A 27359-nucleotide genomic window follows, 5' to 3' on the forward strand; every position below is an offset into this window, starting at 1 on the left:
CCCAGGGGGTGGGGCACTGACGGGTGTCACAGTGCTGGTGACCAGTGCGGAGAGGCGGGCGGGAACCGGGAGCGCCTTTGCTCGGCAGGCACTGCACATTGTGTGTCTGTGGCACCTGGGCAGCCCCCTGGGTTCGTGTGGAGCAGTGGGCTGGGCTGGGCCGTCCAAGGCCGCGTCCCTACCGAGGCTGGGCCCAGCCCGGGGCCCGGAGGGGCGTCCACGGTCTCTCTGGACTCAGCGTCCTGTGGCCGGTGGTCTGCGGGCTCGGTCAGAGGTGCACGGGCTGGACGTAGCTCCGGGGGAAGAAGCCCACCTGCCCGCAGAACCGGCCTCGCCACCAGTGCGGGTCCAGGTGCTCCAGGACCTCGATGATGTCGCCGCGGCGGAAGCTGAGCTGGGAGGGGTCCTGGGCCAAGAAGTCAAACTGGGCCTGGGCGAAGCTGGCCCGCGGCGGCTGCAAGCAGAGCGGTGTCAGTGGGCCTCGGAGGCCGGGCGAGAGGAGGGATTTGCCAGTCGGGAAGGGCAATGGTTTCAAGGCAGAATTGAGGTCACTGGGATGGCCACCCGCATGGGCCTCCTGCTGCCCGCACCTACCCTCCTATCCACACGGCCACCACACAGACCCCACTCCAGGGAGCCCTGCTGTCCTGGGCTCTGCTGGGACCGAGCCTGGCCTCAGGGAGGGGGGGTTCAGTCCCTGCCGGCCGGGGTCTCAGTTCCCTGGCTGTGCAATGGCCGTGATAACTGGACTCCAGGCCCCGAGGCCACCGGGGTCACACACGGCCGGTAACGTGACTGCTGCTGCCCTCGGCGGGGCTGTGGGAGAGAAGGCGTCACTCCGAGCTGCCCCAGCTCTCGGGCCTGGCCTCCAGTCCCATCTGCGCCCCAGAGTGAGCTTGGTTAAGTCCCCACACTCTGGAGTGACCTTGGTTAAGTCCCCGCCCTTCGTGGGACTCAGTTTCCCCGCCTTCGAATGGCTCCTGGACCGGAGCTCTCAGCCTGACACCAGGACACCTCCTCCCAGCCCGGAGGAGGCCGGGCAGGACGGCGATAGGATCGGCACCGGCTGTAATGAGCAGTTCTCTGCCCAGGAAGGAGGAGGCGGCGGGTCCCGAGAGACCGAGCCAGCTCTGGAGTCTCCCCACAGGGCAGGCCATGCCGGGGCGGGGCCCAGGGAAGTGGTGCGAGTGGGGAGCTCACACTCTTCAGAGTCAGAGCTGGCCCGGGCAGCGAGGGGGGCTGAAGGTCTGGGGTACAGAGGCCCAGAGGAGGCTCGGGCTGATCTGACCCAGGTCGGGCTGCGGAGGCGGAGCCTCCCGGTGGGGCAGGGGGCAAACGGGGTGGGGGTTGGGGGGCATGTCCGAGGCACTGCTGACTCCCGGAATGTCAGATCCCAGGGCACATGCTATGGGACAGAGGGCACACGGAGGCCCAGGAGAGGGAGGAACTGGCCCTGAAATCGCGCCGGGCAAGGCAGCTGGGGCCCAGGAATAGGCAGGACTGGCTTCCCTCAGCATCCACTAGCCTCCTCCCTCTGCAGAGCCCGGGCTCAGCAGGGCTGTCGCGGGTCCTGCCTCCAGCCCAGGCCTGGCCACCCCTTCCCCCCAAGGAAAAGCACACCGGGGCTAAAACCCCATTAGCGGGTGTGTCATCCTAATGAGAGCTGGCCTCCAGCCCCTGATGAAAGGCTGGCTGGCAAATTGCTGGGATTGCGAGCGAGGACACAGGGTGGCCAGCCTCCCCCACACACACCGTGTCTGGCCAGGACCTCACCCACGCTGCCACCCCCGCCCAAGGCCGGCACCTCTGGGCAGGAAGCAGGACTGAGCTACCGGCCGGCGGCGGCCTGGTGAGTCACATCACTCTGCTCCCTCAGCGGCCTCACCCGCCCGGCGCGGACAGGGAAGCTCAGTGCAGAGCCCAGTCCAGTGCGTGGCTCTCGGAAGGCTCAGTAGGTGTCAGTACCTTCAGCCATTCAACGTTTATTGAGCACCTACTGTGTGCCAGCCATGGTTTGCCCAGGGAATTGCCAGTCTGTTCCTCCCTTCCCCCCCCCTCTCCTTCGCAGCCTTGTTTCCCTGCAGCAACACCAGAAGAGAGCCTCACACCCTGGCTGGCTCCCTCAGCAGGTGCCGCCCCGGCCCGCCCACCTACCTGGAGCGGGGGCTCCTGGTCCCGCAGGAAGACCTGGCGCTTCTTGGCGATGGTGGTGGTGCGGTAGAAGTCCACCAGCTCGTTGAGGGAGTTGAACTTCTCCTCCCACAGGAAGTACTTGCCTGCGGCCTCCCGCAGCACCTTGAAGTGCTGCACCTGGTCCCCGTAGCTGCAGGGGAGGACATGGTCACCGGGGCTGGGTCTATGGCCAGGGACCGCTCCGGCCCAGCACGGCCCTGCGACCCCCCTCTCGCCCTGGGCCCAGCCCTCCTCTCTCCTGGTGAGACCCGGGCTCAGGCGGTGCAGGAGGGAGGGCAGGCCGGGCGTCCCGCCAGGCTCCATGGGAGACCTCGGGAGCACCCCTGGCCCATAAGGGGTGGACCCTGGACCTGGCATCTTCTTGCTGTGACTGTAGGCAAGTCACTCTCTGACCCTCCGTTTCCTCCTAACACCTCCTGCCTCCGGTGTACAGAGGTCGCTGGGTGACCTCCCCCCCACAGAAAATGCTGGCCGTGGCTCCTGGCAACGTGACATCGGTTTCTCTGAGCGCATTTCCCCTCTCTGCTTGTTAATCCTCACCTGAGGACAGTTTTCTGTGGGTTTTTAGAGAGAGTGGGAGGGAGGGCTAGAGACAGAGAAACACCGATGTGAGAGAGACCCATCGATTGGCTGCCTCCCGATGTGGGCTGGAGGTTGAGCCTGCAGCCCAGGTACATGCTCTTGACTGGAATCAAACCTGTGCCCCGGCGGCGCTCTAACCACTGAGCACCCCTCGGGCCGCGAGGGCCATTTCTGCTCTATAACATCCCGTTCAGCCTTCCCTTCTCCTCCCGCTGCGTCCCCTCCCTGCTCTTGCAGTTACTTAAGGAGCAAATTCTCAGGCGGCTCTGACTCAGGCCTAAGCCTGTGGGTGGGAGGGGAGCTTAGGCATGTTGGGTGCTGCTGTCCTTCCCACCCACACCCACCTGAGGCCCTGGTGTGGAATATACTTCTGTGCGGACAGCAGATTCGACTTTGGGTGGTGGCCACACAGTGCAGTATACAGGTCTTTGTGACACAGAAACCTACATGTTCATGATGATCAATGTCACCCAGTCAGTCCTATATAATAAAAGCATAATATGCAAATCGACCGAATGGCCGAATGGCAGAACCATCATCCAGACAACCATCTGGCACCAGGCCAGCCAAGGCGGGTGTGATGTGATTGGTTGGGGGGCCCAGCCACCGCCCCATGATCACCCCATAATCCCCTCAGAGGGAGGCTCAGGACACTGGCTGACGAGGCAATCAATCGGGGGGCTCCCAAAGAGGGAGGCTCAGGCCACTGACCGGTGGGCTGTAGCGGGTGGTGGGTGGGCAGGGCCTCCCTTTGTGAGGGAAGCCTGGGTCCCCGGTGCTGGTGGCTGGAGGGAAGCCCGGGTCCCGGGTGCCAGAGGGAAGCCAATGCCGGGGGGAGGGGAGGGGGGAAGAAAAGCCTATTCTTGCATGAATGCCCCTAGCCTATATACATAAAAGGCTAAGCAAACCTCCGACCACCGGACCGGTAACTATGATGCACAATGACCACCAGGGGAAGACACTCAATGCAGGAGCTGCTGAGAACCTGAGAACCACCCTCCCGCTATCCAGGACCCCTCAGGGGATGTCAGAGAGATTGTTTCAGCCCAATCCCCGAGGCCCAGGCTGAGGGACCCCATCAGTGCATGAATCTGTGCACCGGGCTTCTAGTTTAATAATAAAAAGAAAGAGCCTTCCATGGCTCCCCATTGCCCTCAGGACAAAATCTTAACACCAAGACTCAGTATTAGGCTAGTCCTCTTTCCTTCTATAATCTCTGATGCAATCAGCAGCCTCTTCTCGCCCCCACCCTCGCCCAGCCCCCCAGCCCAAGCCCAGCCACCACATCCTCTCACACTCCTCGCTCAGAGCGGAGACCGCCAGCCTCTCCCAGCTGGCCAGAGCGGAGGGACCAGGCCAGGTCAGGACGTGCCGGGGGGCCAGGGAGATGCTGGTGGGTCAGGCAGGACGGTGGGAGCGGGCACTGTGACTCCCCCCTGCTGCAGGCGGCCAGGCGCGCACGGGTGGGGAGGAGCAAACGGCCCATTTTGCTGCGGGGAAACCAAGGCCCCACGTGCAGCCAGCACCTGGCCAGAGCGGGGCCACATCTGAGCTCCTACGTGTCACGTACGTGCCCAACTGGTCATCACTGTGTACAGCAGCAGCAGCAGGAATGCTGGTCCCATCGTGACAATCGTGTCCCAGATCTCGTCACGCCATGTCCAGAGCTACTCCTCGGCGTCCTGCCCGGGCTGTGGCCCCAGGAGGCGTGCCCGCTGTCCTCTCCGCCTGGCCAAGCGGGGCGCCCTCCCGCCTCCACACCCAGCTCACTGCTCCGGGGCTCCGGGCCCTGCCCTGAGGGCCTTCTGGGCACGGCCCGGTGTGTGCCCGGGCAGGGCGGCCTGGGAGGGAGCCGTGCTATCATTTTGTTTGCGACTAGGGGAGAACTAAATACTGTCTGGAAACTCGCTAATAAAAAGAAAAGAACACCTCAGGTTCTGAATTTCAGTTTTGCTAAACGACTTTGGATCCAGCACACTGACAGCCGGGTAGCTCTCTCGGCCTGGGTCTGTCCAGGTGCCCGCACGCCAGCGTCTCAGGCCGGACGGGAACGCGTCTGTCCCGCGCTGCCAACCTGCTCGCTGCCCACCTGCCTGCCGCTCGCCCCCCACATCCTGGTGGCTGCTTTGTTAGGTTGAAGATGAAGAGTTGTGCAAGGTAAATGCTCCGTGGTGTGGGGGGCAGAGGGCAGAGGGGGAGTCCCCGACCTGCCCGTGTCAAGGGTCCAAAACACAAAGCACCTCTCCCTCCACCTGGAAGCACACCCCGGCTTTGCACATCCTGGTCCCTCCTCGTTCTTCTCCAGCCAGACTCCGACTCTGCCTCTGGCCTCTGAGAAGCCCCGACTAGCCACCCAGACGGCCCTGGGCGGGAGGCGGGCAGCCCCTGCAGGGCGGTGAGAGCTGCTGGCCAGGCGATGGCTGTCAGCCTGCTGAAGCCTCCCGGGCTGCCAGCTGTGGCTCGGCCTCCAGGCGCAGGCCCAGCCCCAGAGCGAGTCCGTTCCCACCACAGAACTGAGGCCAAAACGCTGAGGCTCTGACCATGCGAGCAATGGCCTTGAACCCAAGACAAGGCCACTTGTGGGCCGTCAGCAAGTGTTGCTCCAGGTGCCATGGCTGCGGGCACCCCTGTTTGTGTCCGGGGACTGGAGAGGACATGTGGACGGTGCTCCTGCCTCTGACCTGCAGCGGCCGGGGCCACAACCCTCCCTGAAGCAGCCACTGCCGGTGACTTCCTGGTGCCCGTCCCTCTGAGCGAAGGATGAGGAGCAGGGAGCAGGCCTGAGGGCCGGGCAGAGGCAGAGCCTGCCTCGGAGCCGTGGGAGGCCCCAGCACAATGGCCCTCCTCCAGGTGGGGGCAGGCGAGGGGTGGTGGGCTGAAAAGATCTCAACCTCCAATGGCCACAGCTTGGAACATTTTGGTGTTTGAAGGTTATCTTGTTACCTGGAAAGTTACTCAGAACAAAGCATCCTTCCCTGGCCAGTGCGGCTTAGAAAGGCTGCGGCTAGATTCCGGGTCAGGGCACATGCCAGGTCACACACAGGCGCAATCCAAGGTAGGGGGTGTGCAAGAGGCAGCCAATGGATGTCCTCTCTCTCTCTCTCTCTCTCTCTCTCTTCCCCCCTCCCACCTCCCTCTCTCTCTCTGACTCTTCCTCTCACTTCCTCTTTCTCTCTCTTAAAAAAAAAAAATCAATAAAAAATTTTAAAAACAACAGCAAGCATTCTCTGAGCATATAGGAGGGTCAGGGAGTGGAGAACAAGAGATGAGATATGGGAAAAGGGCAAGAGACCCAGGAATTCTAGAACCTTCCAACCTGAGAATTCAAGAGCCCTCAATGCGTAGTGCTCAGAGAAGGGCAGGTCTCGTCCCTTCTCCCATCCCTCCCAGAGCCTGTCCCTGTGAGGACAGCAGGCCAGAGGGGGCCTGCCTGCAGCCAGGGGGCTGCTGGGCCAGCCCAGCCTGACCGGTGACACACCTCCCTGAGGCTCGGCCCGTGCCCCCCTCTGCTGACCCCCGGACTGCGCACCAGGCGGTCTCTCCCGCCCAGGCCCGGGGTCCGGGCCTCGCCGCTGTCTCTCGGCAGGAACCCGTTTCCTCCTTTTCTGCCTGGCCTTGGCCCTAGCCATCCTTCCAGGCGCCTGAGAAGCCATTCCCGGGTGCCCTCTCCCCGCCCAGGGAGCGGTGGGCACGCAGAGGACGGCCTCTGGGGGCAGGCAGGCCCTGGCTGAGGGGCTGAGCACAGCGGCCTGCCGTCCGAGCCGTCCGAGCAGCAGTGGAAGGGCAGCCGAGGGCTCCGAGCCCAGCGCGGAGCTGGTCCAGGATGGCGGGCAGTGCCTAGGCCGTGCGTGCCTGTGTCCTGGCCGTGGGTGCCAGGCGGCTGTCTCCGCTGTGTGACTGGGTGTGCGCATCCCTCCCTGAGCAGCTCTGGCTGCGTTTGTCTCCGTGTGTGACCCCGGGGGCTGAGGGGCTGGGCCGGCTCCTGGGCCGGCACCTGGGCCGGTGGGAAAGCGCAAGGAGCAGGTCAGGCCTGACGCGAGCAGCAGCCAGTCCTGCCGGGCGGGTTTTTCTGGCTGGGTGGCGGCGGCGGCAGCGGCAAGGGTGGCGGTGGGGATGAGACGGGCCAGAGGATGAGACGGGCTGGGCCGTTCACAGCACAGCCTGGCAGAGTGCTGGGTGCTGACTGCCCTCCGGTGGTCTCCATTAGGCTTGGCCTTCGGCAGCCTCAGTTTCCCTCTGTGACCTGGGAGGGGCTGCCTTCCCTGCCCTGTCTGGGGAAGGGGTGGCAGAGGAGATAAGTCTGCCAGGCACAGGGCCGATGGGCACTCGCTCTGCTTCCCTTGCTCTGTGATCTGGGCAAGTCACTGCTCCTCTCTGAGCTTCAGGGGTTCTTTTGGTTGTTGGTGGCTTGTTTTACCTGTAAACTGTTTCTGGAGTCAATTCCTCCCAGTCTTTGCATGTATAAAACCACACACACACACACACACACACACACACACACACCGTTCCTGCTTCATTTTCCCAGGTCTTTATCACCTCCCGGGAGTTTGTGATTTACTCGCCATTCATTTACCGTCCCTTAGCCCAGCGGAACGAGAGCCCGAAGGACGGGAGCTTCGCTCTATTTGTTCGTATCTGAACCCGGGGCCGGGCCAGGCGGCGCCGTGGTGCTCAGGGACCCGGGGCGGGCAGGCTGGGCACCGAGTCCGGGCACCTCTACCTAAGAGGAAGCAAACCCCTCGCTGGGGAACCGATTCTCACTGACGAGAGGAGCCCAGGCGGCCGGAGTGAGTGTGCGCAGCCACAGCCCAGCCACAGAGTGGGCACACTCCTGCAGGGGCGGGCACAGCCCTCTGCAGACTCGGAAAGGCTCCCGAGGCCATAACACACTCTGACAGCTTACAGCTCCGCAGGAGCAAGCGGCAGGCAGCACACAAGGGGGCAAGAGGCCCGGGAGCCGCCCGGCGAGGGAGGGGATGCCCTGGCCGAGCCTGCAGCCGCCACCTCAGGAAGGCCTTTGTCGCTGACTCTCCGTTAGCGATGAGGGCAGCACAGGGGAGAGTGGGACTCTGGTGCCAGCAGGGCTGAGCAGAGCCAGGCGAGCACGGGGCGCCCACCTCCCCACCACCTTCTCCAGCCGCCCCGGGCCTGGGCAGGGCTCGGGGCCCCGTGCGGCCTCGGAGGGCTGTGTGATGATGATGCTGTCACTGGCAGGTATGAAGCACCTTTACTCTGTGCTCGGCGTCACCCTACGCAGACTTTCGGGTTTAGGTGAGGAAACAGGCTCACAGGGCCAGGTTCTGCAGCCGCAGGTTCCTGCCCGAAGCCCACGGCCTGGCCACACGGGCTCTCTGAGTCTGTTTCCTCCTCTGATCGCCGCCCGATCCCGCAAGGACCACCGAGAGGCTCCGTAAGAGACGAGGGGCCGGGAGTGGGAGCAGGCCCCGGAGCCCTGACCCAGCGACGAAGCCAGGGGGAGGACACCACGAGTGGTGGGTGCGCAAACCGGCCAGCAGGGCAGCAGTCCTGTGCTCTCACCGTGGGGCCAGGACTTCTCCCGGGGCTCCCAGGCCTTCTCGGCCATCGGTGCTGGCTCCAGGCCCTGCCTTGTCTCCTGGTCCAACCTGCTCTCCGGCCCACACCTCCCGGCCACCTTCAGGCCTTTGCACACGCTCTCCTCCTCAAGCACCTGGAATGTGCTTGTCATTGAATTCCCCCCACCCCCTGTTCACTGTTCATTCATCACGAGCACCCTGGCCAGGCGTGCCAACCCTCCCCCCCACCCCGGGTTGGACCCCTCCCTGGCCTGCCTCCATGCCTGGCACACCAGGAGCTGAGAGGTGGGTGTGAGCCTCCACAGCACCCGCTCCGCGGCATGCACCGACGTAAGAGGCAGTGCGGGAGGCTCTGCGGGGAGGCCGCCTGACTGGTGAGTCAGGGAGGAGGGAGTGTGGGGGGGAAGGGGGGGAAGGGGGAGGGGGGAGGGTTGGGAGAGCCCCCACCTCCTGCTGCCCAGGCTCCGGGAGCCGCCCGGTGACTTCCCTGGACCCTGCTTTGCTGGTGACTTGGATTGGAGCTAATTCCAGGAGCCATGCAAAGGCCCGCCTGGCGCCGTGTCCAGAGGCCACTGGGCGGCCACATGGGCACTGCCATCTCCTCTTCGCAGTGAGTGGGGGTGCAGGGCCCAGCCCCGAGTTTCTGCATCCAGACCCTCTGGCCCGGGGGGTGGGGAGGGCGAGGCTGCCCTCAGAGGGCCCCTGGGGGACGTCCACTGGTTATTTTTAAGAAACAGAAGACTCGGGGGAACCGTGGATGCTCCCTTTTCCTAAAGAACCGAGAGGCCTGCGCCAGGCATGGCGTCTCGCAGGGGACTGGTCAGGGAGTGGGGGGCGGGCGGCGTGACGATAGAGGGACCGGCGAGGCCTGCACCGCCTCCGGGGCCGCTGGGAGCCACGGCCCGGCCGGTACCTCCCCGCCCAAAGTTTGGCGCTCCACCTCCACGTGAGCGCCTCCTGCCCGTGAGGTCCCAAACCACTGCCCTCCTTTCTCTTCAGCCTGAACCCCGTCTGACTCCAGGCGCCTCTCCTTATGGGGCCCCCACCTGTGCACATGTGAACGAATCTGATCATTTCTCTGCAGTTAGTCCATCTCATGCATTTTAACTGTTTGACCAGCCAGAAGCACTGAGAGGGGGAGGGAGGGAAATTCCCTCTCTCACAGACACTGGAGATGGGAGGACAGAGACCACCAGGGCCTGACCCCGCCACCCCACTCCTTCCAGCCTGGACCCCCATCACCCATGTGGCCTTGGGCCTGGCTAACCCCATGCCCTAGGAGCTGCCTGGTCTCAGAGCCGGACATCTGCCTCCATGCCAGGCCCTGTTCTAATGGCTCCCGATACACCGACTTAGTTCATCCTTGCAATAACTCACTGTACGTGGGAGGAAACCAGCACAGAGAGGGTGAGTGGCCTGTCCAAGGTCACACAGCCGGGAAGTGCAGAGCCGGAATCTGAACCCAGCAGCCGGGTTCCAGAGTCCGTCCTCTCTGCCATGTCCCCATACAGATGAGAGGCAGGACGGTAAGGAGCTGGGAAAATTCCTTGGTGAACCAACAGGGGAAAGTGAGACAGAGCTGAGCGCACTGCCAGCAGGTCACAGGACACGGAAGCCGCCTCCCTGGAGATCACAGTGAGGCCTCAGCTGCATGTCAGCTCCAGGCCTGGAAGAGCAGCGAATCCAGGGGCGGCACCAGGACCAGCGGCCGTGACCAACGACCCTGCCCTGGCGCCTACCAGTCCGTGGAGACCCCGACCCTGAAGGGACAGCCCTGGAAAGCTGGTGAATATTCTGCTAAGACCCTCCCCTGGGACCTCCCCTAAATGCCCAGCGATAAACCCTCCAGGAGGGACCCAGCCGGCACTCCCCCTCCCAGGAGCGCCCCCGCCTTCCCTCCCCTCGGGTGGGCGCCCCTGCGCTCCACGGGACCCACAAGACTTGCAACCAGGGAGCAATGGGCAGCGGCAGCTTGTCCCGGCTCACCCTCCGATGTGATCTGTCTCCCTGGCCCCTTTTCTCCGACTCCTTAGTGAACTCCCCTGCCCCCTCCCCCTTCCTCTGGCTCTCCTGCTGCCTCTGTCCCGGCCCTTCCTGTCTCACTGCCCAGCTTCAATCAGTGTCCCGCAAAGTCACCTGGACTCACGGGTGAGTTCTTCCCTGCACCACGTCAACCACACATGCCGGCCGCCCCAGCGGCCCTGCTCCGGTCAGGTCCCCCCGTCCGAGCACATTTTGAAGGCCTGCCCTGCTGCCCGGGGTCTCCTGTCCTAGTCGCTCCCATCACATGAGCCACCAGCACCTTCTTCCTCCCTGAGGACCAATCTTCGGCCCTTCCTGGTCGTAGAATGATGTCAGACCCCCAGCCTGGCACTGGAGGCCCATCCTCACTGCCCCGGCCACGCCTGGAGGGGTGTCCTCCCCTCACCCCCGATGGCCAGCTGCCGAGCATCTGCTGGCTGCTCCTCTCCGGGGCGCCATGCCTGCCTCCTCCGTCTGCGAGCCTGACCAGCGCCTGGGCACAGCTCAGGGCTGCCTCCCCGCCCCCCTGCCCCCCGCCTGGCTCCCGCAGGCCACAACTCACTTCACAGAGATGGAGAACTCCCCTGGGGAGCTCTCGCTCTCCCGGATCAGGAAGGCTCCCAGGTAGTTCCGCTTCATCAGAATCTCCTCCGCCAGCTGCCGGGAAATCCGGCCCGAGTACCACCTGCAGAGAGGGGACAGGTGAGGCAGTGGGGGCGGGCGGCCGCCTTCTCTGTGCCCAGTGCTCAGCATCGCTCATCCTCACAGCAGTCCCGAAATGCACACGGTCCCATTGCACCCATTTTAAAGATGAGGAACCTGAGGCACAGAGATGAAGCAACGAGCCCAAGGTTACGTGCTGTGGCAGGAGGAGCTGGGAACCAACCCCAGCCTTCTGGCTCCGGGGCCAATCTTTTCCCACCAGACCAGGAAGACACATCCCATCAGGGAAACAGAAATATCAGACCTCGGTGAGATCAAACCCAGCCAGCCCAGCTGAGCTTTTCCATTTTAGATGGTAGACTCTTTTTTTTATATATATATATATATATCTTTTTATTGATTTCAGAGAGGAAGGGAGAGGGATGGATAGTAACATCAGTGATGAGAGAGAATCATTGATCGGCTGCCTCCTGCATGCCCCACACTGGGATTAAGCCCAAAACCCGGGCATGTGCCCTGACCGGGAATCAAACCTGGGACCCTTCAGTCCGCAGGCCAATGCTCTATCCACTGAACCAAGCTGGCTAGGGCTGAATAACAGATTCTTAAAAGTGAAAAAAATAAAATTAAAACAATGACAAAAACAACAGCAGCTCTGATCTGATGAGGAAGGATCTCACCCTATACCCATTTCACAGATGCACAGACTGGCCACCTGGGCTTTTCTCCCTGGTACAAGTCCCTTTTCCTGCTACCCAAACAGAACTGGGTATACAGGAGGTGCCTGATTAATGCTTAGAATCTTGCAAGGTCCCCACCACCCTCAGGGTCTGGGAGTGAAAGGCTGGGACCCAGCTTCTCTTTCAGGCTGCCCATCTGCTGCAGGGCTCCAGGCCATTCCTGTCCCCACCCCATCCCCTGCCGGCCTGGCTCCCCCCCTCGGAGTCCAGGTCTCAGCCCCTCGTTGTTGGGGAGGGGTGGGAATGGTGGCCGGAGCAGCCAGTCTCCTGGTGGAACCATGGCCACCGAGGTCGATGGCAGATGCAACAAACACTGGGGTTCTGTCCCAGGACTTCCCTGGGGCTGGCACGCTCCGCCCGGTGCTGAGCCTGGCACACTCAGCGATGGCAGGTGACCAGGCGCAGGTGGACAAACAGCCAGCCCCAGCCCTGCCCGCCTGAAAGCCTGAGACTCTCCAGCTGCCCTGGTCCCACTAACGCACCCGCCGGCTCCTGCCCGCCCCTTCCCACTCCACAGCCACGCCCTGGCCGCCCCCGGGTCTCAGGCCCTGCCCCCACGACAGCCCACACCTCAGAAGCGAGGTGCCGACCAAGTGCTGCCCCAGACAGCGGGCATCCCGGGAGCAGCAGCGGGGAAGTGGTCGCTGCATGTGGATGGCCAGGCCACTCCTGGGGAGCACAGCCTGGGTCCCTGGAGTCGGGGTCCTGGACGCAGCCCCCGCCAGAGGCTGAGCTGGCCATGGAGGGCGCCGGGGAAGCCCAGCAGGACACAGGTGCAGGCCCACTGGGCTCTGCATGGGCATGTCCTGAGGGCCTGGTGTCTTCAAAGAACCACAAACCCCACAGGAGGTGTCAGCCTGTGGGCAGCTGTCACCCCCAAAGGGTGTGGCCACCACACCGCCGGCTGGTCCCAGGCCCCTCCCTGGGGCGGCTGAACAAGCCCACCTCACTGCCCAGAGCCTGTTCTCTCCCCGCCAGCTCCTCCACCCGGCACCTAGCATGGAAGGCTCACCGGCATGGAAACAGCCAGAGAAGATCACAGTAAGTCCCTGACCTCAGCCAGAGAAGATCACAGCAAGTCCCTGACCTCAGACTCTCCCTGAGGTCAGCAAGTCCCTGACCTCAGACTCTCCCTGAGGTCAGCAAGTCCCTGACCTCAGACTTACTCATAAGGGCTTCCTCCTCCCCCCGCCCTTCCTGGGAGCACAGCCCAGGCCCACAGCCCAGGCCCACAGCCTGCTGCAGATCACTGTGCCTCCTGCCAGCCAAGTGACCTGAGCAAGCCACTGGCCCTCTCCACCTGTCTGTGCTGCTGTGCACGCGGGCGTCCTGCAGCTGCTGCTGTCATGAGCCAGCTCCAGCCATCCCCCTGTGCCTCCTCCCCCTGCGCCTCCCCCCCTGCGCCTCCCCCCGCCCCGCAGCGCCTCCCCCCCTCGCGCCTCCCCCCCCCCCCGCGCCTCCCTCCTCGCCCCCCCCGCGCCTCCCCCCACCCCGCGCCTCCTCCCCCTGAGCATCTCTTGCGTAGGTCTGCCTGCTGTCCTCCCTGGCAAACTTCTGCTCTAACTTCGAGGCCCCGCAGGGCATGCTCCTCCTCTGGGAGTTCTCCTTGGGACCCGGGGCAGGTGTGCGCGGTGCTGGGTGCTCAGGGGGAAGTGGACCTGGGGGAGGCACAGGGCTTTAGGGGAACCTGCCCGCCTCTGCACCGCCCTCCACTCACCCTGAGGCCTGATGGGCTGGGCCAGGCCCAGAGCTGGAGTTTCCCCACCGCTTTGGGGCCAGGGCTGCGGTTAGCCACGGACAAAATTGGGCATGGCCTTGGCTGGGTTGTGGGGTGAACCCCTTTCCTACTCTGTCCAGACAAGAGCCGGAGCTGAGCCCAGGGTCACTGCGGACTGGAACACTCCGCGCCCCCACAGCCTGGTGCATCCTTGCCTCAACCCCAGCCTGCCCGACAGGCCTGGCCCCGGCCACACCTTTGTCAACCCCCCCCCCCACACACACACTCAGGACTCCTCAGCAGCTATGGGTCTCGGGCTCGGGCTCGGGTCTGCCTGGTCCCACTGCCACCTGGAGACCCCCCAGCCCACAGCCAGGACCCTGCCTGTACCCGCTGGCCCTGTGCGGGGTCTTACCATCTCTCCCTCAGGCTCTCCCTTTACTGCCAGGAAGATGGCAGCCCCGGACCCAGGCCTGGAGTCCGCTGGGGGCTGCAGCCCTGGGAGGGCCTGGTCCAGCGCATGAAGTGGAGGCTGTAGCGGTTTTGGAAGTAACCCAGAGACAGAGGAAGAGGGAACTCTCTGGCCCCACCCGGCCCTGTAGCCCTCCCCTCCGACCCGCCTGCCTGGCCGTGCCCCTGGCCTCCACGGCTGACTGAGTCCCTCGCCTGCTCAGACCCCCCCCCCCCCCCCAGGGCTCTCCCTCAGTATCTCGCACCTTCCTCCTGACCAGCCTTCTCTTTTTCCACTGAGCTAACTCCACCCTCACAGCCTCACTCACTGCACTTCTCCCCAGATGCCTCCTGGGGCTGCTCAGTGCTGCCTCCGCCCCCTGTGCTTTCTGTCCTGGCCCTGCAGGCCGCCCCAGCAGCTCAGCAGGTCCAGGTTGGCCAGGACCTGGCGACTGGCTGAGTGAGCAGCTGGGCTTTCCAGAGTCTTGGCCACTGAGGCCTGTTCTGGGTGGGACCTGCTCCCGCCATTCTCAGGGCCGGGGCGCATGCTGGGAGCCTGACTAGGACCTCCCTGGGCTGATCCAGGTTCTGCTTGGCCAATGCCTTGCTCTCTCTCCTATGCCCCAAACGGCACACCCGCCACCCTCCCCTGCCCCCTCACTCTCACCTCGCAGGGCTGGGCGGGTGGGGACATTCGGTTGCACAGGGCAGGGTGTGGGGTGCCTTAAGCTACAGGGCTGGGGCAATGGCCACTCACGGGTGGGGCTTGACCCGGATGTAGTTCTTGGGAATGAAGCCCTCGGCGCCCCGGAGCTCAGCCTTGTACCAGTTCTGGTCGTCCTCCATGTTCAGGATCTGCAGGAGGAGAGACATCAGCCACTGGAGAGAAGCCCTGCTCAGCGCCTGCGGGGTCCCCGTTAGTCCTGGGCATTCCACGGGGGGCTCCACAGGCAGGGGACGGGGGTCAGGCCTGGCTCCTCCGTCCTGCGCCCCCACCCAGGCCAGCCTGTCCCCAGGAGGGGCACCGCGTCCCTGTCCCCGACGGGGCTGCAGCTGGGCTCAGGCACCCAGACCCCGCAGCCTGGGCCCTGGGCTGGCCTGGAGCGCGGGGTCCCACAGGTCCCGCCAGCACTAAGCCCGGGGCAGGCCAGCGTCCCGGGAGGCCAGTGCCCCTGCCCGGGCTCCGCCTGGGGGCCCCTCAGGTTGCCTGCACTCACACCGCCCTCACAGTCTGATTCGGGGTGACCACTCAGCAGGAGGCGGTGCATTCAGGCCCTGGGAGCGGGGAGAGCAGAGTGCTGGGCTAGGTGAGGCTGATGCCTGGCCGGCTCGGGTCACTGGCTCCTGGCTCACAGCCCGAGGCCCGGCACCCACAGGTGGCCCAGAGGAACCGAAACAGCCGAGTCGGGTGGGAGTCGCTGCGGGTGAGCAGTCAAGCGGCTGTGGGACCCGCTGGCCAGGCCCCCAGAGCCCTCCCTTCTCTGGGCAATCGCCCTGATTTCCATACAACCCTCTGAGGTCACAGAGCCCAGGGCTACTTCACAGATGGGGGAAACAGCCCCCGAGGGGGTGAGCCAGGCTGCAGCGGGGGAGGCAGGAGGGGCGAGATGGGAGGGGCAGGCAGGGCCACACAGTGGCAGGACTCCGGGCCTGGGGTCCAGCTCAGCTGGTTTCAGGGAGACCCTGCTCACCAGGTTACTCTCCCTCTCCCTCCCAGTTAGTCTCGGTCCCAAGCCTGGGAGGGCGTCTCTCCTGCTAGTCCTGCAGCAGGCCCCGCGTGGCTGGGTCCTCGGGGGGACATTGCTGAGTGGAAATACGGGGCAGAGAGCAGCTCCCCCGGAGGGCACGGCCCGAGGGGCCCTGGCCGGGCTGCCTGAAGCAGCGCCCGGACAGGCGGTCTTCCTGGAGGAGCTGGAGGGACTCCCTGGACCCAGCCTGAGCCTGACCCAGGCCAGCTGGCACCCTCGTCTGCCCCGGGCGCTGCGAGTCCTTCCTTCCTGCCCGCAGCCGGGGCAGGGCAGCAGCCCAGGGACAGAGGAAGCAGGTGGCTGACTCAGGAAAACTTTTGCTGAAAACAAAACAAAACAAGTCTTCCAATTTATTAGGAAATTCAAGCACAGATTCCAGGAAGGTGCCTGGAGCCTGGGGCTCTCGCCCACGGTCTGCCCGCCTCGCCACGCCGCCCGTTTGTCACCGGGGAGCGGGTGCGGCCGCGCCTGCACCGAGCGTGGCCGTGCCTTGTGGACTCCAAGTCCCGCAGACGTGTGAATGTAAAATATTTAATCCAATTGCTATCTTGTTCTACCTTCTGTTATCTTCATTCTGAGGACCCAGAGGCGTTCTCATTGTGGACAGTAGCTGAGTTCTTACTGTTAATGTGGTTCAGAAGCCCTCCAGGGGTCCTCAAACTTTTTAAAGTGGGGGCCAGATCACGGTCCCTCAGAGAGCTGGAGGGCCGGACTATATGAACTACTAATTCCTACTGTAACACCTCGGCTGCGCTCACTGCCCAAAAAACCTGGCGGGCCGGATCAGACTCCTCTGCGGGCCGCATGTGGCCCGCGGGCCGTAGTTTGAAGACGCCTGCTAGACCCTCAGAGACATGGCATTCCTCTCTGCGACGGCCCCCCCCCCCCTGAGCCTCCCCCTGCAGGGCGCTCCCCCCGCCACGGGCCTCCTGTGCCTGGGCACTGGCCATCTGCCTGGGCTGGTTCTCACCAGTGCACCCCCCGCCTGCTCGCCCTTCCTGACAGGAAGTCTGCTGTCTGCTCACCTGCTGTTTCCTGAGCATCACTGAGTGATGCTCCAGTAACACAGCAGGGAAGGGAGCTCACCTCCTGGCGGTAAAGGTAATGAGAAAGGAAGGAAGGAAGGCGTGGAGGAGGTGGAGGGCCTATAAGGGTGGCGGACAGGGCTTGCCTTGGGCTGGTGAGCACAGAACAGTGTGCAGATGATGTGCTGCGGAGCTGTGACCTGAGACCTGCATGGTATTGTTCAACAGTTCCACCCAATAAAGTCAATAAAAAGGGGGGAAAGTGTTTAGAAAGGAAGGAAACAAGTCACCGAGGTAAGAATGTAGCAGTAGGTGGCCTGGGAACAACAGGATATCATAGCTGAGACTCCGGCTGAGACGCCCGGCTGGGCAGGGAGGTTTGCAACAGGGGTCAGATGGGGTGGCCGAGAAACACCTCCCGAGACCCTGAATACAGGCACCGGAAGTGGGGAGATATGGGTGACAGTGTGCAGGGCAGAGGGAGCAGCCAGCCAGGACAGAGGGAACAGCCAATGGGACAGAGGGAGCAGCCAGCAGAGCAGAGGGAGTAGCCAGTGGGGCAGAGAGAGCAGCTAGTGGGACAGAGGGAGCAGCCAGTGGGGCAGAGGAGGTGGAACGGGACGGTGGGCATGGCTGTGCAGGGCCTGGTCCACACTGCGCTCGGAAAGCGGGTGGATGGCTGAAAGGGCCAGGCCCTGGGGCCAGCACCCGCCCAGATGCTGCTGCTGCTCAGAAAGGGCCACCAGGAGAGGAAGCGGGACAGTCACATGTTTATAGTCACAGGAAGCCACCCCCCGAGTGCGAGGTGGAGCTCCAGACATCTCAGGAGTCAAGATAAATAGTATTGAAGAAAACATGTTAAAAAAGAAGGATGAATGCACAGACTCTGAATATGATCTTAATAATAACGTATTAAGTTAATAATAATGCATCAATATGGATTTTCAGAGACAGAGTAAGAGAAGCGTGGATGCGAGAGAATCACCGATCAGGTGCCTCCCGCACGCGCCCCGCACCTACCCTTGCCTGGACGGGACCCGGGATCCTTCAGGGTTTTGTTACCTTCTAAAGCACATGTGTCAAACACAAGGCCCGCGGGCCAAATCGGTCCCGCCAGGCCTTGCAATGTGGCCCGCACCGCGCTGTCATCACTGCACTCCGCTGCGTTTCCATCACAATGACAGTTTATGACTGTTCAGTAAACCATTTGGCCCGCGATTTAGGCTGGATTTTAGATTTTGGCCCCTTCTCTGATTGAGTTCGACACCCCTATTCTAAAGCATCGCTGAGGAAGCCTTTCTGAGTATAGCTCACTTCACAGGAGTCCAGCCCCACTCCTGCCCCCTGCCTCCTGCCCCCTGCCCCCTGCCCCCTGCCCCCTGCCCCTGCCCCCTGCCCCCTGCCCCCTGCCCCCTGCCCTGCCCCTGCCCCCTGCCCCCTGCCCCTGCCCCTGCCCCCTGCCCCCTGCCCCTGCCCCTGCCCCCTGCCCCCTGCCCCCTGCCCCTGCCTCCTGCCTCCTGCCCCCTGCCCCTGCCCCTGCCCCTGCCTCCTGCCTCCTGCCCCCTGCCCCTGCCCCCTGCCTCCTGCCCCCTGCCCCCTGCCCCTGCCCCCTGCCCCCTGCCCCCTGCCTCCCTGCCCCCTGCCCCCTGCCCCCTGCCCCTGCCCCCTGCCCCCTGCCCCCTGCCTCCCTGCCTCCCTGCCCCCTGCCCCCTGCCCCCTGCCTCCTGCCTCCTGCCCCCTGCCTCCTGCCCCCTGCCCCCTGCCTCCTGCCCCCTGCCCCCTGCCTCCTGCCTCCCTGCCTACTGCCCCCTGCCTCCCTGCCTGCTGCCTCATGGACCTCCTCGCTCCCTGCCTTCAGCCGCAGGCCGGCCTTTCAGTCCTCCCGCCGTGTGAGCAGGTCCTGCCCCGGCCTGCCTCCAGGTCTGCCCGGCCAGAGCCCGGCCTGCACACCGCTTCCTGCTCCTCCTCCAGGTCTCACACAGGCACCGCTGCTCCCGGCCGTGATTGCTGTGCTCCCCCTCCCATGTGGACTCCTCAGCCCCCTGGGCCTCGGGTCAGCGGCCTCCGGACTGTCAGGCCCAGAGAGGCAGGGCTCTGCTGTGCCCTCCGCATGCAGGACAGGGCCCGGAGCGAGCAGGTGCTCGGGGGCTCAGAGAGAGCCACTGCTGGGTGCCAGAGGCAGCGGGTGTGCGTGTGTGCGTGTGTGTGCGTGTGTGTGCGTGTGTGTGTGTGTGTGAGAAGGGGTCAAAGGCACACACTCGGTTAAGATACATCAGTGATGGGATGTGGAATGCAGCATGGAGACACGGCTAGTAACTCTGCTGCACGTTTGAGAGCAGTGAGGGGAGTCGGTCTTAAAAGTCCTCAGGAGGCAGCGTGTGGCTGGGAGGCGGTGAGCTGCCCGCCCGGCTCACGGCGGGACGTGGCACATACAGACGGGTACCGGGTCCCACTGCACAGCTCCACCAGCACCGTCCTATGTGCCAGCTACATCTCAGCAGGCCGGACAGAGTCGCTCCACAGAGCGAAGGAGAAAGTGGCCCTGCTCACTCCTCACCCGTTTTATGAGCTTCAGGCCTCTTCCTTGGCCTCCGCCACGGGGGAGGGGGGTCCCACTGGAGGCACCCCAGTGTCCGCTAACACTTAGTCCTTCCTCCCCACTCCCTCCCTGCCCCCTCCCTCCTGTCCTTCCTCCCTCCCTCCCTTCCTTCCTTCGACACATCCCTTGTTTAGCGACAGCCTGTGTGTGCCACGCAGTTCTGTGCCCTGCGGCTCCAGCGTGAGCTCAGCAGCCAGCACCCCTGACGGAAGCAGACAGGAACCGGCTGACGCTCTAGCAAAGGTCGGTGGGAAATGACTAATGCTGCGGTGGGAAAGGTGGGCACAGGAATCGGGGTGACAGGGCGTGGGGGTGTTACAGCCTTTACAATGGCCTTGGGAACCCCTGCCCCACCCTCTCCACCGCTGGCCACTCCCCTGAGCCCCGTCCTCCGTCCTCACACCTAGGTTTAGGTTGGCAAGCCAGGCCCGCCTCCGTCCCCACCGGGCCGCACGCCTCCAGCAGGTGTGCTGGGAGCCCGCACCCTGGCACAGGGGACGTGGTTCCTTGTGTGGAGCATCAACCTCCCCAGTCCTTCAGCCTCAGGGACAGACGGTTCCTAGAGTCAAGGACACACCTTCAAACTGGACCTCATTCTAACAAGTCCTGTCGCACCCTGTGCCTCGGCTCGGGCAGCTGGAGCCGGACACGGGCCCGCTGCTGGGCTGGGCTGGCGGCCACAGGGTGGCCACAGGGCGCGCTGGAAGCGCTGGGCCAAGGTGGGCCCGGGCTCAGGGCGGGACATCTCGTCAAACGCCCACTGCTGCGGGGCGGGGCGGTGGGTGGCCGGGGAAGAGACTCGAGACCGGAGGGGCATGGCAGCTCGGCACCTGCCTCCTGGCACGGCCACTCCTGAACCCAGCGCCTGAGCAGTCTGAGCCAGAGAGAGCCCACAGACCCCTCTGCCCGGCCGCCCTGGCAGGCAGGCGTCCCTTACAAAGGCCCAGACGAGACGCAGTGGCAGTGGTGGGGCCTACCCCTTTCTCCGGGCTGCTGGGAGCTGGTTCTCAACCCCGAAATCACAGCTCCTCACCCACAGGTCCGCGGCACCATCCTCTCCCAGGACTTCCTCCTCTCCCCCTGCTCCTCCCCGCCCTCCACCACCACCTCTCCAACGGCTTCTCAAACTCCTCCCTGGGAACCCCTCAGACACCTCCCCAGGCCCCACAGGAGGTCACAGCCACCACCCACTCCCCAGATGGCTCCGGAGACTGGAGAAGCTGGGCCGGCCCCCAAAGGGGGGACTGTCCTGGGACCCCGGTTCTCAGCCTCCCGCCCCACGTGGGCACGCGGCCACTCTGACCCCCTACCTTGAGCGTGTCGCCCTTGCTGAAGGCCAGCTCGTCGCTCTCGGTGGCCTGGAAGCTGTACAGGGCCACGGACTCCATCCTGAGCCGGCCCGGCTGCGGCTCCCGCGGCTTCCTGCTTCCTCGCAGGCAGGCCCGTCTTCCTCTGCTGTGAGGGCCGGTTTGTGCGTTTGAAGCTGAGACTGAAACTCCCCCGACAGGGAGAAACAGGAAGCAGAGGATGTCACCGGAGGCGGGGCCCGGCACAGGCACAGCCTCAGCCACCTGGGGGAGTCTCTGGGCAGCCCCGGGGGACGGTCCCTCTCCTGCACCCGTTTACGGAGGACAACACTGAGGTCCCCGGCGGAGGATGCTGCGCGGCCGTCCTGCCCGATCAGGCCCCACCCACCCACCGCTCTGCCATCCGCCTGCCACGTCTCCTGAGCGCCACGCCTGCGTGGTTCCCAGTGCCCGTGTGATAAGGGGCTCTGTCCGGTCAGTGTCCGCTGAGGTTTCACAGCCTCAGGAAGGTCCAGGGGGAGGGGCTGGATCCATCCGCTCCAAGCTGTTCTCCTGGCTGTCCAGGCCCTTCCACACACCACCGCACCCCCTCCGACCCCGCACCCCACACCCCACACCCCACACCCCGCACCCCGCACCCCGCACCCCGCACCCCGCACCCCGCACCCCACACCCCACACCCCGCACCCCACACCCCGCACCCCACACTCCCGGACACCCCATACCCCCGACACCTCACACCCCCCGACACCCCACACCCCCGGACACCCCACACCCCGCACCCCACACCCCACACCCCACACCCCACACTCCCGGACACCCCACACCCCCGGACACCCCACACCCCCGGACACCCCGACACCTCACCCCCCCGGACACCCCACACCCCCCCGACACCTCACACCCCCTCACACCCCGACACCTCACACCCTCTCACACCCGGACACCTCACACCCCCGGACACCCCACACCCCCGGGACCTCACACCCCCTCACACCCCGACACCTCACACCCCCGGACACCCCACACCCCCGGGACCTCACACCCCCTCACACCCCGACACCTCACACCCCCTCACACCCCGACACCTCACACCCTCTCACACCCGGACACCTCACACCCCTGGACACCCCACACCCCCGGACACCTCACACCCCCTCACACCCCGACACCTCACACCCCCACACCCCCGGGACCTCAAACCCCCTCACACCCCCGGACACCCCACACCCCCGGGACCTCACACCCCTCACACCCCGACACCTCACACCCCCGGACACCCCACACCCGACACCTCACACCCCCGGACACCTCACACCCCCACACCTCACACCCTCGGACACCCCACACCTCCGGACACCTCACACCCTGACACCTCACACCCTGACACCTCACACCCCCTCACACCCCGACACCTCACACCCCCTCACACCCCGACACCTCACACCCCCGGACACCCCACACCCCCGGACACCTCACCCCCCCACACCTCACACACCCCACACCTGACACCCCCCACACCTCACACCCCCCACACCTCACACCCCCAGACACCTCACATCCCCGGGACCACTTCACACCTCTCCAGACTTTGTTACTCACCTTCCCTCTATTTTAAAATATATATTTTTAATCGATTTCAAAGAGAGGAAGGGAGAGGGAAAGACAGAAACATCAATGATGGGTCAAACCAGCCACTCCAGGCACATGTCCTGCCCTGCCCCGGAATTGAACTGTGACCTGCACTGAGCACACCAACCAGGCACTTAGAATAATTATAAAGGCAGAGTTTATTGAGCTACCAGCTGCTAACGTGCGTATACATTTTTGGAGGATGCCCTGTATAATATTCAGAATGAGTTTATATATAAAATGAGTATGTTTATATTAACTGAGTGGATACCTGTATATATAATGTGTGTGTTGAGTGGACACATGTATATATGTGAGTGTCCCATACACACTCACATATATATATACATTTTCCCCCTTCTGGCTGGGTCTGCAGAGAGCGTCTAGAAGCAATGACACCTCCAGTAAGAAGCACAGCAAGAAGCACCCCAGGCCCGCTCCCTCCTCCAGAAAGACCATCCTCAGTCTCTGTGGAGAGCTGTCTGGCTCCAGGGCGGGCAGGGAGCCCTGGATGAGGCTGGAAGTGAGGAAGTGCTCCGGGGACAACGGGAACTTGTCACATGACCAGGAGGCAGCTGGAGGGAGTTCCGTGGCCCCATGGAACACTTGGGATGGCATCGGGGAGCTGCCCAGGCCCGGCCCGGCCCGGCCTGGAGCCACTGCACCCCTCCTCCCAGCCCCTCCCTGTCTTCCGCTGGCCCCAGACCCAGAGTGACAGGATGTGATAACGGGGCTCTTTCCGGCTGGGTGTCGGCTGAGGTTTCAGCCTCAGAATGGTACAGCTGGGGGAGGGGTTGGGATCACTCCACTCCAAATCTGAGGTGTCTGGAGGCCGAGTGGGGCAGGCTCGCTTTCTGAGGGTGAGCACCTGTCCTCGGGCTTGTGGGCCAGGCGGCCGGTTTGCTCTGCTTGTCAAAGCGCTTATTCTGGGCCGAGCCGCGCGCGAACCGGTGAGTAGCTCTCCCAAGGGCCTGCGACTGGTAGGTGACAGGACTGGAATTCAAATCCACATCCATCTGAGCCCAGGCCTCTGCCACAGTCCCTGTGCCACATGGCCTCTGCCTGGGCTGCTTTTTGCCAAGAGAGTCAGGAGAGCTGTGTGGGGCCCCTGGCCCATGAGGGTCAGTGGTTAGACCATTGGCCTCACCGAAGGGCCTTGGGTTCAAATCCCAGTCCAGGGCACATACCTCGGTTGCATGTTTGATCCCCAACCCCATGTGGGAGGCAATCAATTGATGTTTCTCTCTCTCCTTCCCCTCCCTCTCTCCCTTACAATCTCTCTAAAAATCAATGGAGCCCAGCTGGTGTGGCTCAGTGGTAGAGAGTCAACCTATGAACCAGGAGGTCACAGTTTGATTCCCAGGCAGGGCCCTTGGCCTGGATGTGGACTCGATCCCCGGTGTGGGGTGTGCAGGAGGCAGCTGGTCAATGATTCTCTCTCATCGTTGATGTTGCTATTTCTCTCTCCCTCTCCCTTCCTCTCTGAAATCAATAAAAATATATTTTTAAAAATAAAATAATAGCCGAGACCGGTTTGGCTCAATGGATAGAGCATCGGCTTGGGGACTGAAGGGACCCGGGTTCGATTCCGGTCAAGGGCATGTACCTTGGTTGCGGGCACATCCCCAGTAGGGGGTGTGCAAGAGGCAGCTGATCTATGACTCTCTCTCATCGATGTTTCTAACTCTCTATCTCTCTCCCTTCCTCTCTGTACAAAATCAATAAAATATATTTTAAAAAAAATAAAAATAATAAAAATAAAATAATAATAAAAAATATGGGGGGAGGGGGTGTGAGCAGCAAACCTTTGTTAGGGGGCAATCAGCCTGATTCTGAGAGAGAGCAGGAGCCTGCGAACAGGACTTGACTGTGAGGACCCTTGAGGGTGGATGCTGGTGCCTAGGATGAGGGGGCACCAGGGCTGGCAGCTGGGAGCATATCAAGCCTCAGCGTGGAGCTGCAGCTGGGATCCCGGGGAGACCTGCCAGAGCTGCCACACGAGAGCCAGCGCTGGGCACAGCAGAACCAGCTGCCCAGACCGGCTCTGTCCTGAGGAGGCAGGACAGTAGGAAGCTAGGCAAGTCCCTGGCAAGTGGTCTGGGGGGCTGAGACAGAGCTGAACAAACTGGCCAGCGATCCACAGCAGACACAGCAGGTCACCGGGCAGGAAGCTCAGTGCCCCGGGGGATGGGGGGGGCAAAGCTGGTGTGGACCTTGCCCCGGGGCCTCCTCCCCAGCACAGCTGATCACGTGGGCTGGACCCCTGACCTGTCCTCCCCAGAGACAACATGGAGGCCTCGGTGGTGTTTCAGCTCCAGGCCCAGGAAAGCAGCAAACCCAGGAGGGTAATGCCAGGACCAGCTGGGAGACTAACGACCCCCTGCCCTGGAGCTGTCCAATCAGGGGAGACCCCGGCCCTGCAAAGACACACCTGGAATTGAGATCCTCCCCTAGACCCACAGCCTTTAACACCCTCCGGACAAAGACCCAAAGGGGCATCCCGCCCTCTCCCTCCTTTCCCCTCCCCTCCCGCTACACTCTAAGGGAGACTTGCAACCAGGGAAACAACAGGCAGCAGTAGCTGGTCCCAAGGCCCCTTTCCTCTGACTCTCCAGTGAGCGCACAGCAGCTCCTCCTGGCTCACTTCTTCCCCATAATGTCTCTGCAGCCCTGCAGCCCCCCTCGCCTCAGCGCTCCTGCTGCTCCTTTTAAACCAGGCCCTTCCTGTCTCATGTCCCAGCTTTAATAAACGTGACTCTTTCCTGCAAAAAATCAACAGCACACACGCAACAGGCTGGCATGAGGCAGGTGCTCTGGCCCTGTCCCTTTCCAGCAACACTTAGACCCTAGCCTATATGATGGCTCACTATCAGCCCAGACATTGGAGGCTTAACCCCCTGAACACAAAATACCCCTTAGCTGATGTGTATGTAGGAAATAGGCCTCTGCAATCCATCCTCAGCAAAGTCTACTTTTATTATTATTTTTATATTTGTTTTAAAATATACTTTATTGGTTTCTTTCGAAGAGGAAGGGAGGGGGATAGAGAGCTAGAAACATCAACAAGAGAAAAACATCAATCAGCCACCTCCTGCACACCCCCCACTGGGGATGTGCCTGCAACCAAGGCACATGCCCCTGACTGGAATCGAACTGGGGACCCTTCAGTCTGCAGGCCGACACTCTATCCACTGAGCCAAACCGGTTTCGGCCACAAAGTCAACTTTTAATGGAATCGGTTGCTGAACTTTCCCGGGGCAAACAGAATACGGAGAGGCAGGGAGGGTGTAAGAACAGAGAACTGTCCATGACCAGCAGCACATTTAAGGAAGATTCACCTAGACAAAGGGCGGTGGAGGCAACTAGAAAAGGCCTTGGCCCATTGTTTTCAATAACCAATAGCAGACAACAGACCCAGGCGACAGATGAGGAAAACTATTAACCCCATAGTACTCAGCCAATGGGGACCGGAGGACGGACTCTCACCTCCTATGGATGAACAGCCTGTCATCACTGCTCCGTGTGTGCCTGTCAGCTGGACACCACTCTTGTAAGACCTTATTAAAAATCTCATTTTTGCCATATTTCATGTCTCTGAGTCTGTTATTTGAATTTGGTCAGGTGAGCATTTCTCACAATTTGGGGGTGTGAGCAGCAAACCTTTGTTGGGGGGCAATCAGCCGGGGTTTCTGTGCCTGTGCAGAGCAGGGCCCCAGTTGAGGGGGAAACCTCACCTGATTTTGGGGGGCCTGCTCTGCCTGAGACCCCGTCTCTTCTCAGAGGCCATAGATGAGCCCGACTGTTTCTCAGAAGACGGCAAATCCAACACAAGGGACAGAGGACGGGCACCGGGGCAAGCAGCAACCCCACGCATGGGCCAAGGCAGGACACTGGACTATGGTAAGCACCACATCGGCAGCGGGTGTCCTGGGAGGTGGGTGTGTGACTGAGATGTGTCCTGGACACAAAGTGAGTGCAGAGTCCTAACCTGTGGTTCCGTTCTCCTGCAAGGGAAATGGCCAGAGGTGGATAAAGCGGATCTTGGGTGTGCAAGACATCTCCAACAAAGGGGGCTTTGAGCACGTAGAACAGTCACAGGGACTTCCTGAGGATGGGAAACAAGAATTCTAGGCCTTGCCCAAACCGGTTGGACTCAGTGGATAGAGCGTTGGCCTGCAGATTCAAGGGTCCCAGGTTCGATTCCGGTCAAGGGCATGTTCCTTGGTTGAGGGCACATACCTAGTAGGGAGTGTGCAGGAGGCAGCCAATCAATGTTTCTCTCTCATCAATGTTTCTAACTCTTCTATCTCTCTCCCTTCCTCTCTGTAAAAAATCAATAAAATATATTAAATAATAATAATTTTTAAAAAGAAAGAATTCTAGGCCCAGGGGAACCTAGGAAAGTGGAGCCAAGAAGCTCCCTTAGATATTCTCACTGTGGAGAACACCAAGATTCTGGGGTTGGCGGGGAGAGGGGGGGGGGAGGCTGGGGGGGAGTCCCCGAACCAGAAACAAAGAGAAACAAAAAAATGATTGGATATTGTTGTTTTATAATGGCCTAAAGACCCAATTTGTAGACCTTCAGCCTTTTGGCCCAACTTTGATTCAGACAAAGACTGGATGAGCCTGGTCAGCTCCAGGTGGCTAGACACCCGGCAGTCCTTGGCCTGGTCTCCAGGCCCTTAGCCTGACCCTCTGGGCCGAGAGACAGTGCTCTGTGCGGTGGGTTTTATGCAGGCGTCCTGTGGTTCTGCGGTTCTGTGGCCGGACAGACAAGGACACGGTGTGAAGCTTTGTCTACGGGTTGTGGGCGCCTGTAAGTGTTGTACACAGGAGCGTCTCTGCTGATGTTTCGTGTTTAAAGATGGGGCACAGCTCGCTTGGAGGGGCCCAGCTGAGCCCGTGGCAGGGATTACAGAAACTTCCCAGCAGCTGCCGAGAGTTCTTAATCTTGGGACCCTTCCTGCTCTCCCTCTCAGGGCATCAGCCATTGGAAACGCTTAGCTAGCGAAGTTCGTGTCTGTAATGTAACTTGGTTACTGATGTTCTATGATTACTTTCTTATCTTTGGGGGGCTTAGTTTGCTCTTCCCAGGTTTATGAACACTAGAGGCCCAGTGCATGGAT

General features: G+C 62.4%; 2 protein-coding genes across 3 annotated transcripts in view; one reads left to right on the forward strand and one right to left on the reverse strand.

The window, feature by feature from the left end:
• SLC5A10 (solute carrier family 5 member 10) overlaps window positions 1-8968 on the forward strand; it is a 76233-nt gene extending 67265 nt beyond the window's left edge. Inside the window, exon 16 of the mRNA XM_045586474.1 lies at window positions 8957-8968. The gene's annotated coding sequence lies outside the window, so the exon portion shown is untranslated. The remainder of the gene's footprint in view (window positions 1-8956) is intronic.
• On the reverse strand, window positions 1-27174 carry LOC118726745 (GRB2-related adapter protein). Of its 2 annotated transcripts, XM_036451870.2 has the most exons (6): window positions 27156-27174; window positions 20605-20697; window positions 14680-14777; window positions 10915-11037; window positions 2155-2323; window positions 1-454 (listed from the first exon to the last, which is right to left on the reverse strand). In XM_036451870.2, the coding sequence occupies exons 2-6, from the start codon at window positions 20680-20682 to the stop codon at window positions 269-271; spliced, it is 654 nt and encodes a 217-aa protein (XP_036307763.1). In that variant the 5' UTR covers window positions 20683-20697; window positions 27156-27174; the 3' UTR covers window positions 1-268. The 2 variants fall into 2 exon arrangements, with proteins under 2 accessions (XP_036307763.1, XP_045442432.1); XM_045586476.1 differs by lacking the exon at window positions 27156-27174 and having other exon boundaries at window positions 20605-20751.
• Between the last annotated feature and the right edge of the window lie 185 nt (window positions 27175-27359).

This window comes from Pipistrellus kuhlii, unplaced genomic scaffold (genome assembly GCF_014108245.1).
Source record: "Pipistrellus kuhlii isolate mPipKuh1 unplaced genomic scaffold, mPipKuh1.p scaffold_m20_p_23, whole genome shotgun sequence".
Lineage (NCBI taxonomy): Eukaryota > Metazoa > Chordata > Mammalia > Chiroptera > Vespertilionidae > Pipistrellus > Pipistrellus kuhlii.